This window comes from Corapipo altera, unplaced genomic scaffold (genome assembly GCF_003945725.1).
Source record: "Corapipo altera isolate COAL_440 unplaced genomic scaffold, ASM394572v1 24b, whole genome shotgun sequence".
Taxonomy (NCBI): Eukaryota; Metazoa; Chordata; class Aves; order Passeriformes; family Pipridae; genus Corapipo; species Corapipo altera.
In genome coordinates, this window is record NW_020884888.1 from 3,111,135 (window position 1) to 3,132,408 (window position 21,274).

General features: G+C 40.0%; 1 protein-coding gene across 2 annotated transcripts in view; it reads right to left on the reverse strand.

Annotated features, from left to right (window-relative positions):
* Positions 1 to 233: 233 nt before the first annotated feature.
* Positions 234 to 21,274, reverse strand: part of GABBR2 (gamma-aminobutyric acid type B receptor subunit 2) — a 476,962-nt gene continuing 455,921 nt past the window's right edge. For both annotated transcript variants that reach the window (XM_027643926.1, XM_027643927.1), the window contains exons 16-19: positions 20,548 to 20,730; positions 18,753 to 18,882; positions 9,703 to 9,820; positions 234 to 2,715 (exon numbers count right to left, since the gene is read on the reverse strand). In XM_027643926.1, coding sequence (XP_027499727.1) covers positions 2,550 to 2,715; positions 9,703 to 9,820; positions 18,753 to 18,882; positions 20,548 to 20,730 — 597 coding nt within the window. In that variant the 3' untranslated portion in view covers positions 234 to 2,549. The remainder of the gene's footprint in view (positions 2,716 to 9,702; positions 9,821 to 18,752; positions 18,883 to 20,547; positions 20,731 to 21,274) is intronic.

Genomic DNA, 21,274 nt, shown 5'->3' on the forward strand with positions numbered 1-21,274 from the left:
GCAGTAACTGTATTTTAGGGCAGAGGCTCATCTATCTATTTTGTCAAAATGCAAACCCTTCAACTACTAGGATGTGTATTTTTATTACATATTACATTTTTATTAAAATGTGGTGTTGTAATAGGATTCCTCTTTCTCCAAGGAGGCTTTTATATATACTTATGTTTATATACACACACACTCTCATTAAAAATGGTTTTGCTATGGGGAAGAGGGCATTGAGTCCAAAAGGCTAGGTTTTACATATTTTATTCATAAAAACAGATTTGCAACAATTTATTAAAAATTGATCTCATGCAGTATAAGGTTATACAAGAAATTCTTCATTTACATTTTATTCTGGCAGTTCCAGTCTAGTTTAAAGCATTTGTGCACTAACATCATTGGAAAATGCCATTGGGGCACAGCCTCTTCATAAATTTACAGTACATTTTTGCTGCAGTATAAAAGAACAGAAACATTAAATAGCTATATTCACTTGGTTGGTCTTGTTATCTGCAGTAAAGTAAAAAACATGTTATGGGAGAAACTACAGTATCATTGAGACAAAGAATGTACTGCATGGTTTAAACCTAATAAACATCACACAGTCAGTATTCACGAAGTTACAGACACACACACACACACACTCACCTCCAATGGTCCGATACTTCTGAATTTTTTTCCTGCTAAGTTGGAATAATATTTCTACAGAGATCTTCGTGTATACATTATATACAATATTGTAATTTTCTTTTTAAAAATTAACATTCCTTTTAAAATAAACCAGGCCCTGATGATATTAATAAAGCAAGAGAATACTGTCAACACACATTGAGTGACAACGTCAGTGTTTAGTGCTTAAACAGAGTAATGAGTTCTATTTTATCTGTGATTATACTTACAGGTTTTTTTTGTTCTAAAAACTACAGATATTTCCATACCCTCTCTTACTGTATGTGCCAAGTGAAATATTTTGTGATGCTCCTGATTGTAAGATTCAGATACATATTCATGTTGGTTTTGGCCACTATGAGGAGTATTTTATTTTTAATGGAGATTTATGCTAGCTTGTCAAAGCTGCAGTTAAGTCCCTCAGCTAATGAACCCCTTCAACTGTGCTTCAGTCATTGCTATTTGTAAACCTTTGTAGGTATGTCGTTCCAAACGTTTGGTCTGAGATGCACAGGTGTTGGTCAAAGAAAACTGAGAGCCCACTGGGTGCTTCATGTGGTTTTTTTTCCCCCTACTTTCAGCAAACAGCCCTGGAAGTCAGAGGACACATTTCCAGTCCCTTGGAAAAAGAAGCTGCATGTGTGTCTCACCTGTGCCTGAGGGTTTGGCTCCAGAGTTGCTTCAGATGGTACGCCACTATCGTTCCTCCTAATTGCTTCGGTTCAGGGAATGGAGCTAAAGTATAAAACCCTTTGTTTTTTTTTCACAGTCCTTTTAGGCTTCAGATAAAATATTCTATTGGTAAATTGGATTTGTCCTCTCTATTATCTGCTACAACTGTCACACACAGGTACGAAGCAAACATGGTGTATATTCACATCTATGTGCTCTGCAGGCTTTGCCTGCAGCAGCAAAGTGCTGTGCCCTAGCCCCTCCCCCTCTCCAAGTCAACTAAATTAATTTTATTGTAATTATGTGTGATACAATTCAAACAAATTAGGAAAAACAATTCATCCTGTGACATTAAGACTTTACTACCCATCTGTCCTCAGTTTCCTGAGTTATCAGCCCTAGGACTTTTCCAGACAGTTTAGTGTGTTATGATTGGTGGTGTTTATTCTGAAATAGGTGCAAAAACTTTGCTAAAAATGAAGCTGCAGATGGTCAGCAGTTACTACCATTGCCCCTGGAGAAGGGCAAAGTACTCCTCTTGCAACTAGCAGCTCTCCAGCCGGTGGCAACTCAGAGTTGGAGCTTCTGGCTCTGCTTGGGTTTCACATATAGCTGCAAGATAGAGGTGACCCTGCTCACAGCACTGCAGTCTCAATGACACCTGAGGAATCATTTCTCACAATTCCTTCCTACTGAACATCATCACCTGAAATGAAAACAAGCAAGACTAACCAGTGCAGAATGTTTCCAGCAATTTTACACAACTCTTGTAAAAATGAGTGTATCTATTTCAACATGGTATAGGTCAACCACTGCATTTTCCTTACACGGATACAGTATAGAATTGCATGTTCTCAGCAGCCACACAAAGCTCAGTGACATTTGAGTGTTTGGTTTTTTTTCCCTAGTGTCTTTTTTGCAAGATCCGTATTTCCCAGCCTTGTTGTTGCTAGTAGAAATTTTGGAAGAAATGTTTTTTTTTTCAGTGACTTCTAGGTGAAGAAATAAAAACTCCATGAATAAGGCTACAGATCAAACTCCTTGTGTCCTTCTCCTTTGCCTTCCCACATGAGTTACACGGGCACTCCTGTGATGAGGGCCTCAGCAGCAGTTCCTCTGTGGTAAGAGCCAATGTTACATGTTTGTAGCAGAGTTCCAGGTCAGATGTTTAGTCCAGTCATTGAGTACTTAAAAGCAGTTCAGGAAGCACTGATCTCCCTCTCCTACAGCCCTGAAACCATCACTCGGAAGGAGGGCGGCACATGTCTGTGCCGAGGGCTTGCACTGGGGCTTACACACGGACTGGCACAGCTCGCATCCACTCCTCCTATGGACGGCAAGTAGGCATGGTGAAGGATGGGCAGCTGCAAGGACAGCCGACGCTGTATGCTGAAGGAGAGACAGAGAGAGAGAGGGGTTAGCCAAAGGGAAGATGTAATGCATTACATGGTTGATATGTTCACAGGTTGCTGCTAGGATGTTTCCTGTGCCTGCTGCTGCGACTGGGAGGGTTAATGCCAAGAGCATTGCACTTGCTGCTGTTGAGCTATGCCACCATGATGTTATTTCCCCTTGGGGAATTTTTCTGACAGGTTAGACATGACAGAGGAATCTAAGGGTGCTTTCTCAGCATCCCACAACCTTGTAAAATTCCCAGGCACATTCAGGTTAATTGCTAGAGTGCTGATGCCATGAAAAGGGAAAACCTTAAGCTTGCAATAGGGGTGAATGGCTTGGTGACCCCCTAGCCCCTTGTAAAGCTATCTACTGCATGCAGAGCCCTGGCTAACTGTGTAGACATGCATGAGGTCACAGAATTTTAAGCCATGCACCACTTATCACAAGGATTAAGGATGGCATTTTTGCAACTCCAGCTAAGGCAAACACAGGTGCGTGGTGGGTGGGAATTGGGACTGATGGGTTTTTCCAAGTAGTTCCTCTTTAAAGCTTTTGTCTGTGCTTTTGAGGTGATGGACGCTTTTGAGTTCCAGCAGTCAGTGCTACGGGCCTGAGGAGTTGGCACTATAAAAGCAGTCTAACCTACCACCAAAATTCAGTATTTAAGAACCTAACATTCTCTATTCATTTTCCCAAGCAGGTTGACATAATGATATCTTGTATTAGGTTTTTCTTAAATAGATACTAAACTGTGCTCACAGGTATCCCATCTAACCCCTCTCCCTGGAGAAGATGGTGCCACGAGGGGCTCCGCTACCCCTGTGCTGTGAATATACTAGCACCTTTCACAAAATCAAAATCCAGTTGATGTTTGCTAGTGTAAGAGATATTTTCAGTCATCAAGATGTTATCAACAAGATGGCTTAGCATTTGGAGACAGTCACCCTTGAAACACAGAGGCACTTTCTAAAGAGAAGACAGTTGTCAAGGTGACTGAGCTGAACTGAAGACTGGCTTTTTGATTCCAGAAGAAAAATGCCCATAGGAAGCATTTTATCAGTAAATTTATGTTTCCCTGTTATCTGATATAATGACTGTGTATAGGCCTTTATAAGAGGTGTATGTTTGAAAGCTAGTCTTTGGACAGCCTTTCTAATTCAAACAACATTTAATTTCTTTTTTGCTTTGTGTTAGGAAGTAGAGACAAATACCAAGCATCCATTGCACTGCTCAGGGACCAAGCAGTACAGCTTTTAAATTCAAACAGTAAGAAATGTAATACTCTTTTGCTTCTTCACTACAAATTATGGCTTGCTTATAGAGATATGCAGTAGAAATAGATGTTGTCTGTCTATCCAGGAAACTCTCATTGTTTTTCGCCCTCAAACTCCCTATAAAAGTTTCATGCAATGTTAATCCACAGTGGTGATCATTCTAGTGCTGGCAATGCATTCCTGGGACTAAACAAAATCCATTCATTGTTATTTTGCTACTGTGCCCAGCTCTTTCTGATGCTATCAATGAAATCATGCCTTGTTCCCAAGGAGTGCAGAGGTGGCATGGCTCGCTGTTTCCATGTGCTGAATCCTTATGAGCCTGATGCTGCGGATTGTCATTCCATCTCTTGTTGCAGGGTCAAATGCAGAATTGCTTGTGCTTATTTTCCCACCAGTGGAAATGCTTACTCTGTTCAACTGTTATAGACTTCTCATTAAAGAGCTTTTTGAAGCTATTCCAAAAGAATCCAGTTGCATAATCAAGTGAATAGGATTGTTTTTTTCATCCATTTCAGTGTTAGCCATACCATGGACAAAGCATGTTTATTTAGCTATGCCAATGGTGGCTGCAGTGAGTGGCAAATTTTCCTTTAACTGTACTTAAAAGTTTGCTTTCACTTGAAAACTAGTTCCTGGAATTGGGGCAGAGAACTGTAGCCTGGAGACTCACACACAATAAAGAGTTTAGACAGAACCCTTAGAGGGGAACACAAAACAAAACAAGTAAAAAATCCAAACAAACCTGCTATTTTCTCCTTAAGCGAAAGTAAATCTTGTGACCTGCTTCTCTTTGTAGGGTTTGTGCCTTGCCTCACTCTTTCTAGGGCTTTTTTTGCAATATCAGTGATTTTTCTCTTCTCCCTCCCCTGCCACACCAGTGTTGTCAGTGCTTTTGGGGGATCCCTCAATATCAATAAAAGCTAGGGGATGAAGAGATCAAGAACAGCCCTGTCAAGAAGAAGTTGAGGATGATGGTGGATGAAAAGCTAGACATGACCCAGCAATGTGCACTTGCAGACTAGAAAGCCAACTGCATCCTGGGCTGCATCAAAAGCAGCATGGCCAGCAGGTCAAAGGAGGTAATGCTGCCCTCATGAGACACCACCTGAAGTACTGCATCCAGATCTGGGGCCTCCAACATAAGAAGAATGTGGACCTGGAATGAGTCCAGAGGAGGGTCACAAAAATGATCAGAGCGCTGGAGGATGTCTCCCATGAAAAGAGGCTAAGATAGCTGGGGTTGTTCAGCCTGGAGAAGAGAAGGCTCCAGGGAGACCTTACAGCAGCCTTCCAGTACCTAAAGGGGGCTTACAAGAGAGATGGAGAGGCACTTTTTACAAGGGCGTAGAGTGATAGGACACTGGATGATTTTAAACTAAAAGGGGCTAGATTTAGACTAGATATAAGGAAGAAATTTTTTATGATGAGGGTAGTGAAACACTGGGGTAGATGGCCCAAAGAGGTTGTAGATGCCCTATCCCTGGTAACATTCAAGGCCAGGCTGGATGGGGCTTTGTGCAATCTGATGTAGTTGAAATTGTCTCTGCTCATTGCAGGGATTGGACTGGTTGACCTTTCAAGGTCCCTTCCAGAATTCTATGAATATGAAAGCATATATATGGTCCAGTATTTTGAAGAGGGAATGGTTAGTATTAGTGGGTCTAGAATCATAGACAACCACTGAAGGACATGGAAAGGAAAGGTGGTGCCACGCACAGAGCAGCCACCTAACAGGACAGGACATATGTCCTCAGCTCTGTACAGAAATACCATTTATTAGGAAAATATAAATCAGGTAAAATCTTGACTTCCAATGTCAGTGTAAATGGGAACACAATGCAATGCACATGGGAATGCACAATACCCCAAAGGGGGCAGAGGCATTTGAAAAAATATTTTGGTTTTGTAATAGAAAACTACTACTGAGATCTATTGCTGTGTGGGGGGACAGAAACAAGTACTGTAACTGTCAAGCATCCAAAGTTCTGCGGGAGTGTGTAAACTGTGTCTAAACACTTAGGGATTATTTCAGTTAATTCTGCAGCCCATAAATGTTGATTTTTAGCAGCTGCAGGGAAGCTGGAGCAGTTTTAAAGACTACAATAAAGCAAGATGTTGAACAAGCAAGTAAATAAATCATTCTAAATCTACTATATTTTAATAACAGATTTGAGTAAGATCACAGACTAATATGATCCACTGTCAATGAAAAAACTGAATAACAGAAGCATGTTCATGCTGAGGCATATGGCTGTTAATGCAATAATCCATCCACAACCAAATTCTTAAAATGAGAATTTTTAGTTACTAAAATTAAAATAACTGGCTCCAGTTATGCTTTGAAGTTATGCTTTGAAGGTTACAAAAAAACCCTGCATATAGAAATAGTCTATTAAAATGGTAGGTTTCAGTGGGTTCCTGCAGAAATCTATCATCACCTTTACTTAGAGATCTGGAAGACTGTTACGTACTGTTGCTGTTAAAATGAGAACAGTATAAATTTTTAACAGTGCCAAAAATTAATTGAGTGGATGTAGGTCACGGATGAGACAGGACAATAGACAGAAATGAAGGCGCACAGAAGGATGACTTTGAGGGTCACAGAAGATAAACCATTGAATGTATTCATGCAGCCATCACACAGATAAGCTGACTGACGAGATCTTTAGATAAGCAAGCAGGACTGCCCAGCAGGAAAGAGTTGACTTTGTGTGTGTGAGAGACAACTCAGTCTGCTGGGAAATGAACTGTTATATCTATTCTGAACTGATTCAGCCTGCTCTCTGGACCTCAGATGAACTGGCATGGTGCAACATCTATCCACGCAGCTAAGTATCCCCCAAACAGGGTTTCCGAACACCAGATTGTTGCTGAGCATTACCCAGGAGAATACAAGTTGAAATAGTTGTGCTAGGGAGTATGCTAAAAAGCACAATAGAAAATCAAAGCACAGGGCTTGAGCCTGTGCACTGGCACTGTTTTGCCTACTGTAGGAAGTGTTAATTTACACTGTGTAGCCAGTGTAAACAGGAGAGAAAGCAGTCAGCATCCACTTTTTGCTCTTCTTATCTGATGGTCTGACTAGGTATGGCAAATTTTACATGGCAGTATGGATAATGTATGGCATCCTGGCCAGCAGGAAAGGGACTAAGATGCAACAGGAACTGAGAATCATCTATATTCCTGCTCTAGGGCTGCTTTACAGTCATACAGACCACATTTTCCCTAGGTGTGGGGTTCTAAGTCTAAGACAAGCACAAACCAAGTGTTTCTCACATTCTGATTGAGACGATGTAAACATCACACCATCAACAAATGTGAAAAAGCTTCCTGCACTACTGAGGCTGAAGTGCATGTATACTGCTGTGCCTTCACTTTGGACACAACTGTAGAATAAGAAATCATACTTGCAAACAGTGAAATATAGCACTGGTGGTAAGAAAGAATGAAAAAATCCCAAATCAACTCTTTTCTGTACTCTATAAGAGTTTTTATGCTGGAAGATGTCAGCTATAATGAGTGCTGACAAGCACAGGAAGCTGGGATGATTCTTTTTCCAACAGCCATCAAAGAGTTAACAGTTCTGCAGGCAAATTATTGTCTTAACATCCTCCTTTCACAGGCTCATGACAAAGAGGAAATATTTTTCAGACTAATGTCCTCGAGATTTGTGTTCTTGTAAAAGAAATAGGTTTCTCAGACTGTGCAAATACCTATCAGGTGCCCTATGTATGAAATGAAATGAGAAAGAGAAGACAGAAACTACAACTTGCTTCGTACTCCTTTCTTTCTTTTATTTTTGACAAAAATTGTGTATTTAGTAACCACTGAAGGACAGAAGTCCTGCCAGACAAGCCTTCAGTTGCAGAAGGATATCTTAAAAAGTTTGGAGAGAGGCAATCTCTTGTCAAAAAGAGGGAAGTCCCGAAGATGGCTATACTTCTCCTCTCTGTCAGGTCCACTGTGCCTAGGCAGTGTGGCTCTCAAACTGCCAGCTCACCCTCAGGGGAGACATTGATCCTTGGACCTGGCACATTCACAGCTGTGCAAATGCTGAATGACACTCTTTCGATTTAGCAGGACTTTATTAATTGCTTTCCATAAATGTCAGTGACTGTGCAGATTTGTACTGACCCGCTCTTCAGAAAATCTCAGTCTTGTCATCAGTTATCACTAGCCTAGAAGTTCTGTGATCACCTTTTTTTTTTTTGTCTGTATTAAATCTGTATCAAGACAATTGGATTATTTGAGTGTCTGTCTTTTTCTTAGCATCTTTCTTAATGTAAGGAGGCCACATGTGGGTGAGTCTGCTTTCGCAAAACATTATTTCTGACAAATGGTGCTGAAGAAAACACACGCCTCTAATAGCTGTGCATTAAAGCACTCTGCTGCCCCATGAAGTCACGAGAGCTCTCTCAGCAAGAGCCCTGCCTTTGTGAAATTACAGGATATTTCATTTACTGTGGGCATTTCTTGGTGTATGTGTGTATGTGTGCGTGTGTATTAGCTTCTTTGCAGGTCTGGTTTGGGATTTTTTTCTAAGTGTAAGGACACAGTTAGAAATCCATGTGTTTTCCTGCACGAGGTAGTACAAGAGAGTAGCTACTATCTGAAATTAGAGTTGCTGTCACAGATGTAACATGTGACTCATTCTAGTAATCTGTTTAATTTATTCTGTTTTTAAATAAGCTTTTAAGTTGCTCAGGAGTCTGACAACTATTAGCTCAGATCCTGATGAAGCAATGCTCGTGTCACCAGACTGCCGTGAGGAAATGGATGATCCAGGGACAAATGAAACGGCATTTCTCTGAGCTCTGGCCTATGGCAGGTCCTGATCAGCTATTAGAGGGTAGGACATGACTTTATTGTATAGGTTCCTAGAGAGAAAGGCTGACACCATAAGACTCCTGCCCTTCCAAAAATCTAGCCACTGTTTTGTGCCACCCTCTCCTTGTAGCTGCAGCATTGTTTCTAAAGGAGACTACTTGGTGCAGGCTTTCCTATGCCAAAACTCAGGTCCAGCTGCTATGGCAACATTGAAAAGCCCTCAGAATGTTTTTTTATTTCTCAGCTAGCTTAAGATTGGAGAAGAAAAACATGTCTTATGTACACCATGAACCCCTCTGGCAGGTGTGTGGAAGGACTTGGACTTTTGACAAGAGCCATAAGACGTGTGCACTTATGTACATCCTCTTCATTCCTCCATTCACTGGTGGTCAGGCACAGCTCATCCTGTAACTCTCTACAGAAACTTTAGCTATGGTTGTTTCTGACAAAAGAAAGGCAATATGTTAGTTTGCCTTTGGGACACCTTTGGATCTCATGCCCCTGATATCCTTTAAATTTCCCCGAGGTGGTGACCAGGTGGCAGGGAGGCATCAGAGTGCAACGTTGCTGCCTACTGGTGCTTTAGGAGGCACCGTTCACATTCTCTGTTGGTGATGTTTCAGGCCCTCTCTGTAGCTAGGGCTGGCTGAAAGGGGATTACAGTGAAGATCTTCCCATAAAAAATGCATGAAAGAGAAATATGGGCTTTGAGGAAATGTAATAATTTAAATTAACATTTTGTCAGCAAGGCAGCTGGCGTCCAGGATGGAATATATGTCTAAAACAGTAGCAAGTATGTGCACCCAAGCATGTGCATACCCAGGAGAACAAGGGGTACCTCATATTGTACCAGCAGCTAATGATATATACTTACTGTTCTGGAGAGTTGATGTCTTCTATGGGATCTTTGCTTGTTCTGCAAGGGTCTGATGAACCCCACTGTGCTGGTGGATTTTGATCAAGATGATTTTTCAAAATGGCTTTCTCACCATCTAGATGGACAAGACATTCAATTTTATTTTACTGTGACCAAGTGACCATTTTAAAATTGTTCCATTTTAAAATTTCCCAGATATCCATAATGACACAAAGTAAAATCATTCTACCTATATTTCAATATGGTCTCAGGTTTTCCTGTGAGAATTTGGTACTCTTATGTTTTGGATGATGTATTCCTCCATAAAAACTATCTTGAAGAAACAGAAAAGTGATGGAAACTCTTTTGTCCTTCCTTTGGTTCCCTCCGCCTTTAAAAAAGCCCCACAAACCAAACCTTGTTGCCCACCTCTTTGTAGCTGTATAAGGCTCTCTTATCTACGCTGAGGCTAAGGGGAAAATTAATGTAACTGCACTGTTCTTACACTCAGAAATTGTAACCTTTTCATAAGAAAAACCCTTCTTTGTTAAGTCTTTTCCTAGGAAAACTATAATATCATTGATGTATAAAACCTTGGTACTCTCATAATCACATAGGCAATTAGGTGCTGTCATTTGACTATCTGCTACTGCTATCATTTAGCATGAAAATATGATTCATATCAGTTGCACTGGTCCATAGGCTGTCTGCAGGAAGGACAGCTAATGATGTCATTAAGCTTTCTCCTGCCATTCTCTTTTCTGTGGAGCGATAATGAAGAAGATAATAATTTTCCCCATCTCTCAATTCACTTGATTCCCCTGGGTGTCCTGTGAGTCCCTGTGAGTGCTGAAGCCCATGGCATCATTCCCCTTGGGAAACACGGGCAAACACAGCCATTTTAAGAAGGCCATCTTTGCCAGGGATCCTTTCTGTTCCTGCCTGCTTTTCCAAAGTATCCTGCTGTGTTAAGCCAAATAAAATCACATGGAAAGCATCTGAATAATGAGGACAGTTCACAGCTTTCATAAATAATTACAGAGCAGCTCCAAATCCATCACCAGCAGTTGTTTGCCACACAAACAGAGAAACAGTGATTGCTGCAGGCATTGAGGTAGCAAAGAAAAGAAGTCCAAGGTAAATTCTTGAACAAGATACTGAAGGATTTGAACATAAAAATGGGCATGAGAGGGAAAAACAGAAAAAGAGTAAAGGGAAAGGAAAATAGCATGAAAAAGCCAGTGCATTTTGAAGGCTTAAGTTGCTTTTCTGTTCTGCTTGTGCTCAGAAGCCCCATCTAATTCTCCCAGCATGCAAAGAATATATGTGTTATAGACAGGCACTGGTGGGACAAAACAAACAGCAGAAACACAAAGTGAGGAAAGAAGTTGAAAGCATAAACAGAAATGTTTTGAAGGCAAACTCCAGCATGTATAATTGCCCTCCCAGCAAGGTCATCCCTGGCATTATTTGACAGCATTCCCTTTCTGCTGTGAAAAAAATAACAAGCAACGTGTAAAGAGGAGTGTAGGTGAGGATGCAACAATGTGCAGACATGAGGATCACTACAGCTCAGAAGAGAAGTTTTTGCACTTATGTTGCATTGAAGAGAAGGGTCTTGGTGAGAAAGGAGGTGACCAGAACACATGAAGCTGCTTTGGGTGGGGCAAGAAAATGTCAGTAAAAGAGAGCTAAGGAATTCAGCTGTGGCAAGAAGACTGTTTAAAAGAAAGAGATGGCAAGATTCAGTGATGGTTTAAATGAGAAGGGAAGACAGCATAGAGTCAAATCTGACAGTGGTTAAGCAATGAGGTCTGTTGTCTTGGGGCAGCCTGAAGTTTGCTGGTGTGGCATTTCATGTTATAAGAATTCAGTTTTTATTATCTATATAGCACATTTCTTTGTATATTGAGTTTGACATTTTTTGCATAAAAGGCTTGTGATGTCTATAAACAGTCACGTAGAAAAGAACATTTTTTACTTCTATGATTAAAAACAATGTTCAGTTTAGTTCAGATCAGTCTTGAGCTGATCTAAGCTGACAATGAAAACTGCTGACTTTTTGATATAGACCAAAGTAAAAATTTGAGTAACCCTTGTAATTAGGGATGGAAAAGCCCTATGACTTAATTATTTTAGGGTTCCAACTCATTTGGCCCAGATAAGCAATTTAACATTTTACAAAGCCACTGAAGATATAATTCTTCATCAAATGATTGGAATATGCAACTGTTCACGTTTGAGAGTATGGGATTTAATATATTAATCTGTGTTGTATGCCACTAAAGGAGTTTCATGCACTTTCAGATGCGCTGTGTGTGAGAGAGAGAGAAGGAGGTGGTCCCTGTCAAAAAGGTGGGGGATTTAGCTTAGAGTAGAGCAGAAATCGTATATTCTCTGCCTACTCACCTCTCAACACCAACTGCCCATATATCACCGTGTGTTATTCTTAATAGACCCTTTTCTACCACCCTTGCAGATGACTCTCCGTTAATACACTGAATAAATTTCTGTGTACAAGGCTACCAAATGCAAGTTTTAATGTATATGCATAAAATACAAGCAAAATTCATAAAAAACTGTCACTCTTTTTTTTTCCTTTTTCCTTTTTTTCTTTGCTTCTTTCAAAATACAAATAATAATTAAAAAAAAGGGAGGTAATGCTTATTTGTTAAGTTTTTTGGGAGAGAAATGGTTAGAGTTTTATTTTGCAGCTACAGAAACTAGAATATCTTCATTTGTCATTTCCTTTTCATTTAAATAATGAAGAACAAGATTCTCACTTAGTCATATGCTTCTAGGAGATGGAGCTTAAAGGAAAAACACTGTTATCATATACACTTAAAAAACTTACAGATGGAGAAAACTAGTTTTATATATACGAACAACTGAAAGAAAAGAAATTAAGGGTAGTCGTAAGCATTTGAGTTCCCAGTTTCCCCTGGAAAGTGTAGCACTGCTTTTAGTACTTTCCCAGCTTCTCCTCCTCTGTCCATTAATTATGCCATTTGGAAAATGCTTTCCATTCTCAGGGTACTATCTTGCAATGCAGGTACTACTGAGAAAGTTGCACTGGGATGATATAACTACCTTCTAAATTGAATTTACATTACCCAGAAGCACCTTCTAAACAATTTTCACCTTTGTAGACCTCAAACTGGAACTCAGAAGTCTGGATAAGTGATGCCTGAGCACTTTCCATTCAGAAAACTGTCGGGGAAAAAAGACAAATAGAGCTCAAGGGCCTCGAACAGCACTCACTGATGGGTTCATTAGAAAACAAAGCTTGCTGTCAGTTGTCGGTGAGAGCCAGAAGGCTTTAGCTCAGGACTTTTTCCTACCTGTAGCAAAGCTTCCAATTACAAAACTCTGAGCTGCAAGAGCACACCCGATGCAGGTTGCCCAGGAGCTCAGCGAGGAGGTCACTGTTCCCAGCTGCTGCCTCTCCCTCTGCTAGGGGTGACGGTCGCTTCAGACATATAATCACTCTGCAGCCTGGTGCTGCCAAAATTACCTGGGCAGGCTTAAATGCGCCATGCATTTTAACGACCCCTGTTCAGCTGCAGGCAGGAAGCACCAGGTGACTGATACTACTTCAATTTCTTCCAAGAGTTTAGAAACCATGTTTCTTTAAGTAGAAGCTTGTTTTGTTGATGTTTGTACACTGCAGCTTTATTGAACATCTTCATCATTACATTTTAGCGGCAATATTCCTCTGATGGCTTACAACTGGGTGGCAGAACTGCTCTTCACCCAGCATCAATTTTACTGTTGTTTTCTCTTTGCTATAAATCATGTTTTATGCCCCAAAAAGAAGCAAGTGTGATTTAATAATGACTTATAAGAGCTGGCAGAGATAACTTTGCTGATGTATTAAAGAGGTCTAGAAATTTTAAAGCTTAGAGGTAGATTTTTAAAATCTGCTCTAATATTTCCCAGTTCTGTTGCTTGGACTGTGAAACATGACTGGCCAGTCTCTGCTTTTCAGGTGAATTGGATATAAAGAAAGTAAAATGAAAGGAAAATTAAAATGATCACATTGTCTGCTGGGTAATCAGAAAAAGTTCTCCTGAAGTAAACACTCCACATAGGCAGTCTAAATTATGACTTCTGATAGTTATGTTATGAGAGGAAGAAAGGAAAAACCAGCAAAGTTCTGCTCTGATTTATACTACTTTAAGTGAACTCCCTTTACTTCAGATTAATTTCTGTGAAAGAAAGGACAGGTACTGAACTTCTGACAGTTTGATCTCCCTGTTGAAATAGAAACAAGCTCCTATCTCAGGGTTAAATCCATTTGCTAGGCTTCATAGAAGTAGTATACATAGAGATAGTATACATATCTCTATATACCTCTATATACAAGGGATATAAGGAACTCTATCCTTTCTTAAAAACACTATTGTTTTACAAGAGTTATTTCTGAAAGCCTTTACCTTTGAATCGGTTTTTCAATCTCAAGCTTAATACTTGAATCATACGAACTTCATAAAAGTGATATTTCCCCCATCTATCACGGATGAACTCTGTTTTGCTTCACATTTGAGAGCAATATGCCTTTGAAATCTGTTTTTCTTTGAGCTGCTTTTACATGGGGAAAAACTAACACTAGGGAACATCATAGTGGCATGACAGGTGACAGTATGTAGGCATATCTGACATGTAAATGAATGCTCCCAGTTCATTTACAGCAATGAGTAAAGGCTGCTTTCTGGCTTAAAACAGGCTTTCTGAGCAAGGAAGGGTGCCTGCAGAGAGATCTTGCGAAAAGGGTTTGTTCATAAGTGGGGACTATGGCAAGGCTGTCTCTTGCTTCTTCTGTACTTCCCATAGGATGGCTGTCATTCATTAATTTCCTTAATATGCTACTCTGAAATGTTCTGGCCAAGGTAATGATAGATGGATACTCTACTGCAGGATTTCTTCTGAGCTTCACTTTATATGAAACTCTTGCAATCTATGAATCTATTAATTATTTCATGTGGAAATGATTTCATGTACTAAAATGTCAAATAGAAGTCAAGTAGAGTAAGATAGTAAGATTCCAAGTGCAGCAAAATTATCCAGCCCCCTTCCCCCCTGCAACTACGTAGTATCTTCCCTCTGTGTATGTTTTTTTTTCAGTAGTTTTATCTCTACAGGAACTTGCACAGCAGAAATAACTTCTACTTTCACGAAGTCTCTCCTGTTTCTGGCATATTGATGTAGGTGCAAGGAACCCTTTTGGGAAGCTCTGGTTGTTACTGGGCAGCTGCTTCAGGCTCCCTAGCCTGAACACCCGTTTGATTTCCCACAGTTTTGTCCCTGTCAGGGTATTTCTTCCCTGGAACTGTGTGACACAACCTTCCTCTTTACGCAGCATCACAGTTACAAGCATTTGTCCTCCTTTTTTTCCAAATGTCAGCCTGAAAAACACAGCTGTGCCTTCAAGCCTGACTCTTCTTGCTGAATGACACTGCCAGTTACAGGGACAGCCTGATCCAAGCATTGGTCTCCCTTATAGCCCATCCCTGCCTCAAACCCAGGCTCTAACGTGACTCTGCTGCTCCAGGAAGGCCACCACATCACAAAAATGCTGGGGACAGAAGTTAATGATGCGTTGTGTACAGAGGCGAGGTCACTAGCAGACATAGTGACTCAAAGTCATCCAAGGAAAGTTCTGAATGAAGTTAAGGGAATGCCCTTTTAAATTCTACAGGGAAAGCCATCTGAAGTCCCAGAGCCACAGTCTGCGGAGCATATTGAGAACTGCTTGACCACACAAAGCTATCTAGCAGCACAGCTAAAAGCCTGCATTAAAAGAAAGCAATCAAACCATAAACCACAAATCACATTTTCCTAATTGCTTTTCTTACATAGCCAACTGCTGTAGATGTCTCAGGGACATTATGCATTTGTGAACAAGAGATGAGTGTTTCAGATAATATCTCTCTTTAAATGAGATGTACTGAAATGTGCTGTAAAGGAGCAGTCCCCGTGCCAGGAAAGAGCTCCTGGGCTACACTGGGAGCTGTTGCTGTTAATAGCTAACCAGGAATCCCAAAGTTATGAAACATTGCCTGAGATCAGGCAGGTATAGGAGTGCACAGTTGTGTCTACCTATGTTGGCTAAAACATTTTAAAATTTGTATCCTAAATCCATATTTGATATAAATGAGGGTGGTGGGGAAGGAAGAGTCAAATAACCTCCTTTGGCATTTGGCTATAGGAGTTAGGAATTTTAACTTGGGACAGTTTTTACAGATCAGAAGCCTACTGAAGTGTACTATGACATGAAAGTTTGATTAGGGCTTGTTAGAGATGCATTGCCTGTCCCATGTTGTGAGCAGTGCCCTGAGTTTGTGTAAGCAATAACAATGGGTTACACTACATGGTATTCTCTACATGAACTCCTCCAGAACAGCAAGGTATTTCATAAAGACAATTGATGTGAGACTGAGCTACAAAGTGAATGTGGCAAATGATCTGCTGCGATTTTTAGCTCCAAGCCAGCTCCTATTATGAGTGTTTCTCTTCACTGTCCTATTCCTGCTCTCTCAGCTCACGTTTTTCATAAGGTCAAGGTAGGCACAAACCTCATCATCACCTTAAAAACAATATTGGACTGGCTCCCCCAGTTGCACGGTGCAGATGAGAGACATGGTTGCTTCTAGGTCATGCTAATAGTTTATTTACAATCCTCAAGCTTCACTCAAATACCATCAGGCATGCATAATTTCAAGACTCTCTACTTTCCTTTACAGAAACTTACATGAAATACATAGCTACAGAAAGCATAGTTATGTCATTCAGAGTTAGTTTATCTGTAGCCATAAGGGTCAGAATTTTTTTAAGTACCATTTAAGTGATGTCTGTTTGAATCTGCACAGGAGCAGCAGTGACTCAGCAGCATGAATTCTTCAAAGCCTTGTTATTTTGATTGGAATGGCAAATTTAAATTAAGCACATAGGTTGACTATTGGGAATGGGTGCAGTGAGAGAGAGAGAGAGGACATTTAGACATGTAACTAAGGGACAGGGAAATGTGGAAAGAGGAAAAACAAGAGGCAAAAGAAATGGAAATGGAGGGACAGAAAAAGGCTAGCAAGGGTTGTTGGTCATGGTGGCTGAGAGCCTGGAAATATGAATATTTGATGTCACTTGATTCAGGATCAGGATACACCATAATATGCATGCTGCTTGGAGCATTTGCCACTGGGTGTGGGACTAAGCTTCAAACACCTGCTTCAAATTGGGATCCAGGTCTCCCTCATTCCCAGGTAAATGGATACTCTAATCTTTCAGTACATAGATGGCCAAGGGAAAACATCTTTCTCCCCCTGCCCCGCATTTTGGGTGAAGATTTATGCAGTAGGTCCATTGAGAAAATTGTCTGGCAACTTCAGTATGCAGAAGAATATCTACTCTGCAAATCCCAGTAATACATAGTTTCAAGCTACTCTGGACATTAAGACTCTGTACCTGCAGGGGATTTTAAATATGTACCCCACAGCAGAAATATCAAAGTCAGGGAACTGTACTATGGGAAAAACAAAAACATAGAAAATTTTGGATGGCGCTGTTTAAAGCAGCAGTTAGGCAGCAATGTCTTTTGTAGATATAGCCACAAGTAAGTGCAGGAAGGTTATATTTTATCCTTGATTTCTTTGCCAGCATCCTACTGCTAATGGAGTGTATCCTGCTGTGGAAAGCATCCCATCCTAAATTTATACCCAGTGTATCTCTTGAGAATAATTTTTTGTTTCTCATACCCAAATTCAGATGGGCATTTGGCACAATGCAATGCATCTTTTCTGCTTGAAATATTATTCATGATTTATCATTTTTCCTGGAGCATCTGACATGAGAGGAACATTCTATGTGTTCCTTTCAAACACTTGGTAAAACTGCCTCATCCCACTCACTGATGTTAGTTCTTGCTCCTGATCTCAGCCCAATAATCACACGCCTCCAGCAGCTATTTACGTTTTCCTTTTCCTCCTTTTCCCCCTTCTGTTTTTTACTTTTAAAAAAGGACACTGGAAACTCTTCCTTTTTTTTTTCTTTTTTTTTGCCACAAGTTACACAACACAGTGTATATTCAGAATAAAACAAAAGGAGCAAGAAAAGGTAACCTAATCCAGCCAAAATTTCAATATACTTCAAAAACATATGTGAACTGTCTGCTGTTGTTCTAAAATTATTTTGCAACAACTATATTTACAGGAGTAGCTTCTGTTCCACTTAATCAAGCTTATGGTTTCACATCGATAGGAAGCCTGCAGTGTAACCAACATGCAAATCTACAACTTCCCAACACAGGGCAACTAGTTTCTCACATACTATAGTAATATTCAGCTGTACAAAGTTATTTGCCAGAAGCCACAAAGTTGATCCATTCTAGAGTTGGAAATGGAAGGTGGGTGTCCTGGCTTCCACTTTTATTGCACTATGCACCAGATCTTATTGCTTCCCAGAAGCGAAATGGCTTTAATGGAAGCAATTCTCTCGCATGTATTTCTTCAGGGAGCAATGCAAGAGACAACTTAGGAATATTACAGTTGTCATGAAATCCTTTTTTATCAGTTCCAAGGGAAGAATTTTCATACATGAGTGCCTTCAATTCTGCATTTAGAGTCCAAATCAGCACTGAAATATTTACATTCTTTTCTTTTACGTTCTTGATAGCAGTGTCCAAAAGCAGGATTTGAGCATCCTAGTAAAGCAAGCACATATTAAACTAGGCTTCCTACTGCTGAAGGCTTAACTCTTGCAAGATCTGAAACATTCTGTGACTTTCCTCCCTCCATGCAGCACAGAAAACTTGACTTCTGAACACAAGTACTCTTTTAGAAGTTCCCCACTTTACCATGTGTATTACAATAGCTGACATACATACATACCTACAGAAATAACTACTCAGTGGGTACCCTATTGTTTATTATGTGAATCTGCATACCCTCTGTAATGCAACCAAAATATTTAAAGCTCTGTCTTACCAAAGTCTGACTGCTCTGGAACCAATCCAATGAGATTGCTATTCAAAGTTTTGATGGGTTAAGCTACTAATGGATTTTACTAACTCTCACCTTTGCTGTCTGTGAAGTTCCGTATACTAAGAATATCATTAAGATCCTGATAGTGGTTCTGCTTAATGTATGTTGTTTTCTCAGGAGTGTCCTGAAGTTGCATTGTGACCTCTTCCAAGTCTTTGTCCAGCTGAAAAACAAAGAGAGTACAAATCCCTAAAAATTCAGAAGTAATTTCTTCAGGTATCTGCACTAACTGCATAGCTTTCCATAATTAGACTAGCGGGCAGGTGGTAATGCAATTACTACACTGTGTCAAATACAGTCGTCTTCTTATAGCACTACTACACTACCTCTAAAAATCATGCTACAAGTAACAAATTGTGTTCAACTGTTGCACACAGCCGTATGAGAGGAATAAGCTTTAGTAGTTGGCAGTTTAAGAATTCAGATGTACTGATGAATGAGAAAGATATGAGATATGGGCATCAGAAAGCTCAGTCTACAAACCCCTCAACTCTTTATTATTTATGTGTAAAATTGTGGCATACATAGCTATAACCACTTCATCCATCAAATTATCAAGCATACAGGAGAATATAAGTCAGCTGTGACAAGGAAATTGATTTGGATCCACTGGTTCTGGGCATTTAGTCTATCCAAGCAAGGTCCAAATGAGATCAGCAGAGCCCTGTGTGCTGATGTGGCTCAATTGCTCCGATCAGCCTTACCTGTGCTCACTATCATGAGCCTTGCAAGGCACAGGCTGAGATCTTGTGAGTTAGGAGGCTTAGTAGAAAAAACTATGGTAGGGTAAAGGAACAGAAATAGCCAGTAGGCAGATAGGACTTCATTAAAAATTTCAAGGCTCTCACATGAAAGGGAGCTGGCAAAGCTGAACTAATTTTTCTTTAACAAGGCAGAGATAGCTTTTCTTTTGGAGTCTTTGGTAGTAAAGTCTTTTTAGTTACCTACACAGTTGTTGTTACTTAAGATCTGGACAAAGAAGTAACTGTTGCAACAAAATACCTTTTCTTCAAATTATAAGAGTACTTTACAGATTGAGCAAGAACAGGTTAGTTTCTGCACAATATAGATCTGTTATGGTTATATTATCTCACAAATCGGACAGTCTTCAAGACTGATTTGTCATCGTTTCAGGTCTCCTGAGAAAGGATGTATATAATTATAAATTATAAAATTATAATAATAATTATAAAATGCCCTGTAGCTCTAATGGAATTCATCTACTCCATGTACTCAGCCTTTCCCTCAGTAGGTACTGAAGGAGCTTCGTGGCCTTTGTGCCAAAAGGGTCAACTTACATGATCATAAAGGTCTTTTCTATCTTAAGAAAAGATGTAATTCTGTTTCATAGAAAATGTAAAAACCTATCTAGCAAGTTTTTGAGCAAACTCTCAGAGAGGTTGAGAAATAACAGCAACAGCAGTCTCTGAACTCAACTGTAAACAGGAACAAAGACTTAAGTGCCCCTGGGGCTGCGGGTCTCTGTTACGCTTGCACATAAAGGTTACACTCCTAGAGCTACTGCTTCTGTGGTGCTCAGCATGCCCATGTGAAACAGCAGGGTAATTGGCCTGTTACAAATAAATAGGGGATGTTTCTTCTTATTTTGCTGAGGCACACTTTCATTTTGTCACACCTGCTAAGTATTCACTGTACTAATTAGCTATTCATATAAATCATCCCTTTCCTATTATTTTAGTATTTTTCTATTGGAAAAGCTATTTTTTTTCTCTCTAAAAAGCAGTCAGCATTTAAGCAGATTTCAGAATTGCTACAAAAAAAATAATAAAATATAAAGTTCCTGGGCAGCATATACAATAAACAATACCTCTGTAATTTTCATTCTCAAGCGGTGGTTCTCTGACTGCAATCCTTCTAGTCGAGATGTGCTGGCCTGATTGACGCTGGTGACTGATGTGGATGTTTTTGAATCTTCTTTCTTTTGATTTTGAGTGAACTGAAATCGTCTGTTCTGTGTGGCTGCATCTGGATTTGTTCGCAGTGTGATGAGCTGAAAGGTTGAAAAGCCTTAAGAAATCCTGTTTTATTTTTGCAGCTATTTATTTTGTATCTCAAAATACTGAAAGGCAAGCCAAGAGTTCCTTTTCTCCTTTCCTACTGTTACAAGTTACACTAAGGCAGAGAGAGGCATGAAGCAGGAGTATTAACGGAGAGAACTCATGGGAGATTGCACTCTGGAGATAACAGAAACTTAATTAGTTTTTAGCGATCAAAAATAAACCAAATCTGTTCAAACAAATTAAATAAGCCATTTAAAAAAAGGTTAACCTTAAACATATTTAATTTAAGCAAATATAAGTAAAATTTAACACTCACTGACAATGTGAAAATATCACCTCGACATGAGGAGAGAAAGCTACTGCTGTTTGGTAAGGGGGAGAGAGATTCTCAGATTACTCTAGAGAATACAAAATTTATGTTACTTGCCAAGCAGCATACATATACATTTGTATACAGACAAAGCTGAAGGAGCTCCCTACCCTGAGAGCATAGGCATGGCATAATAAATCCGAAGTTGTCTGAAAAGAGGGAAG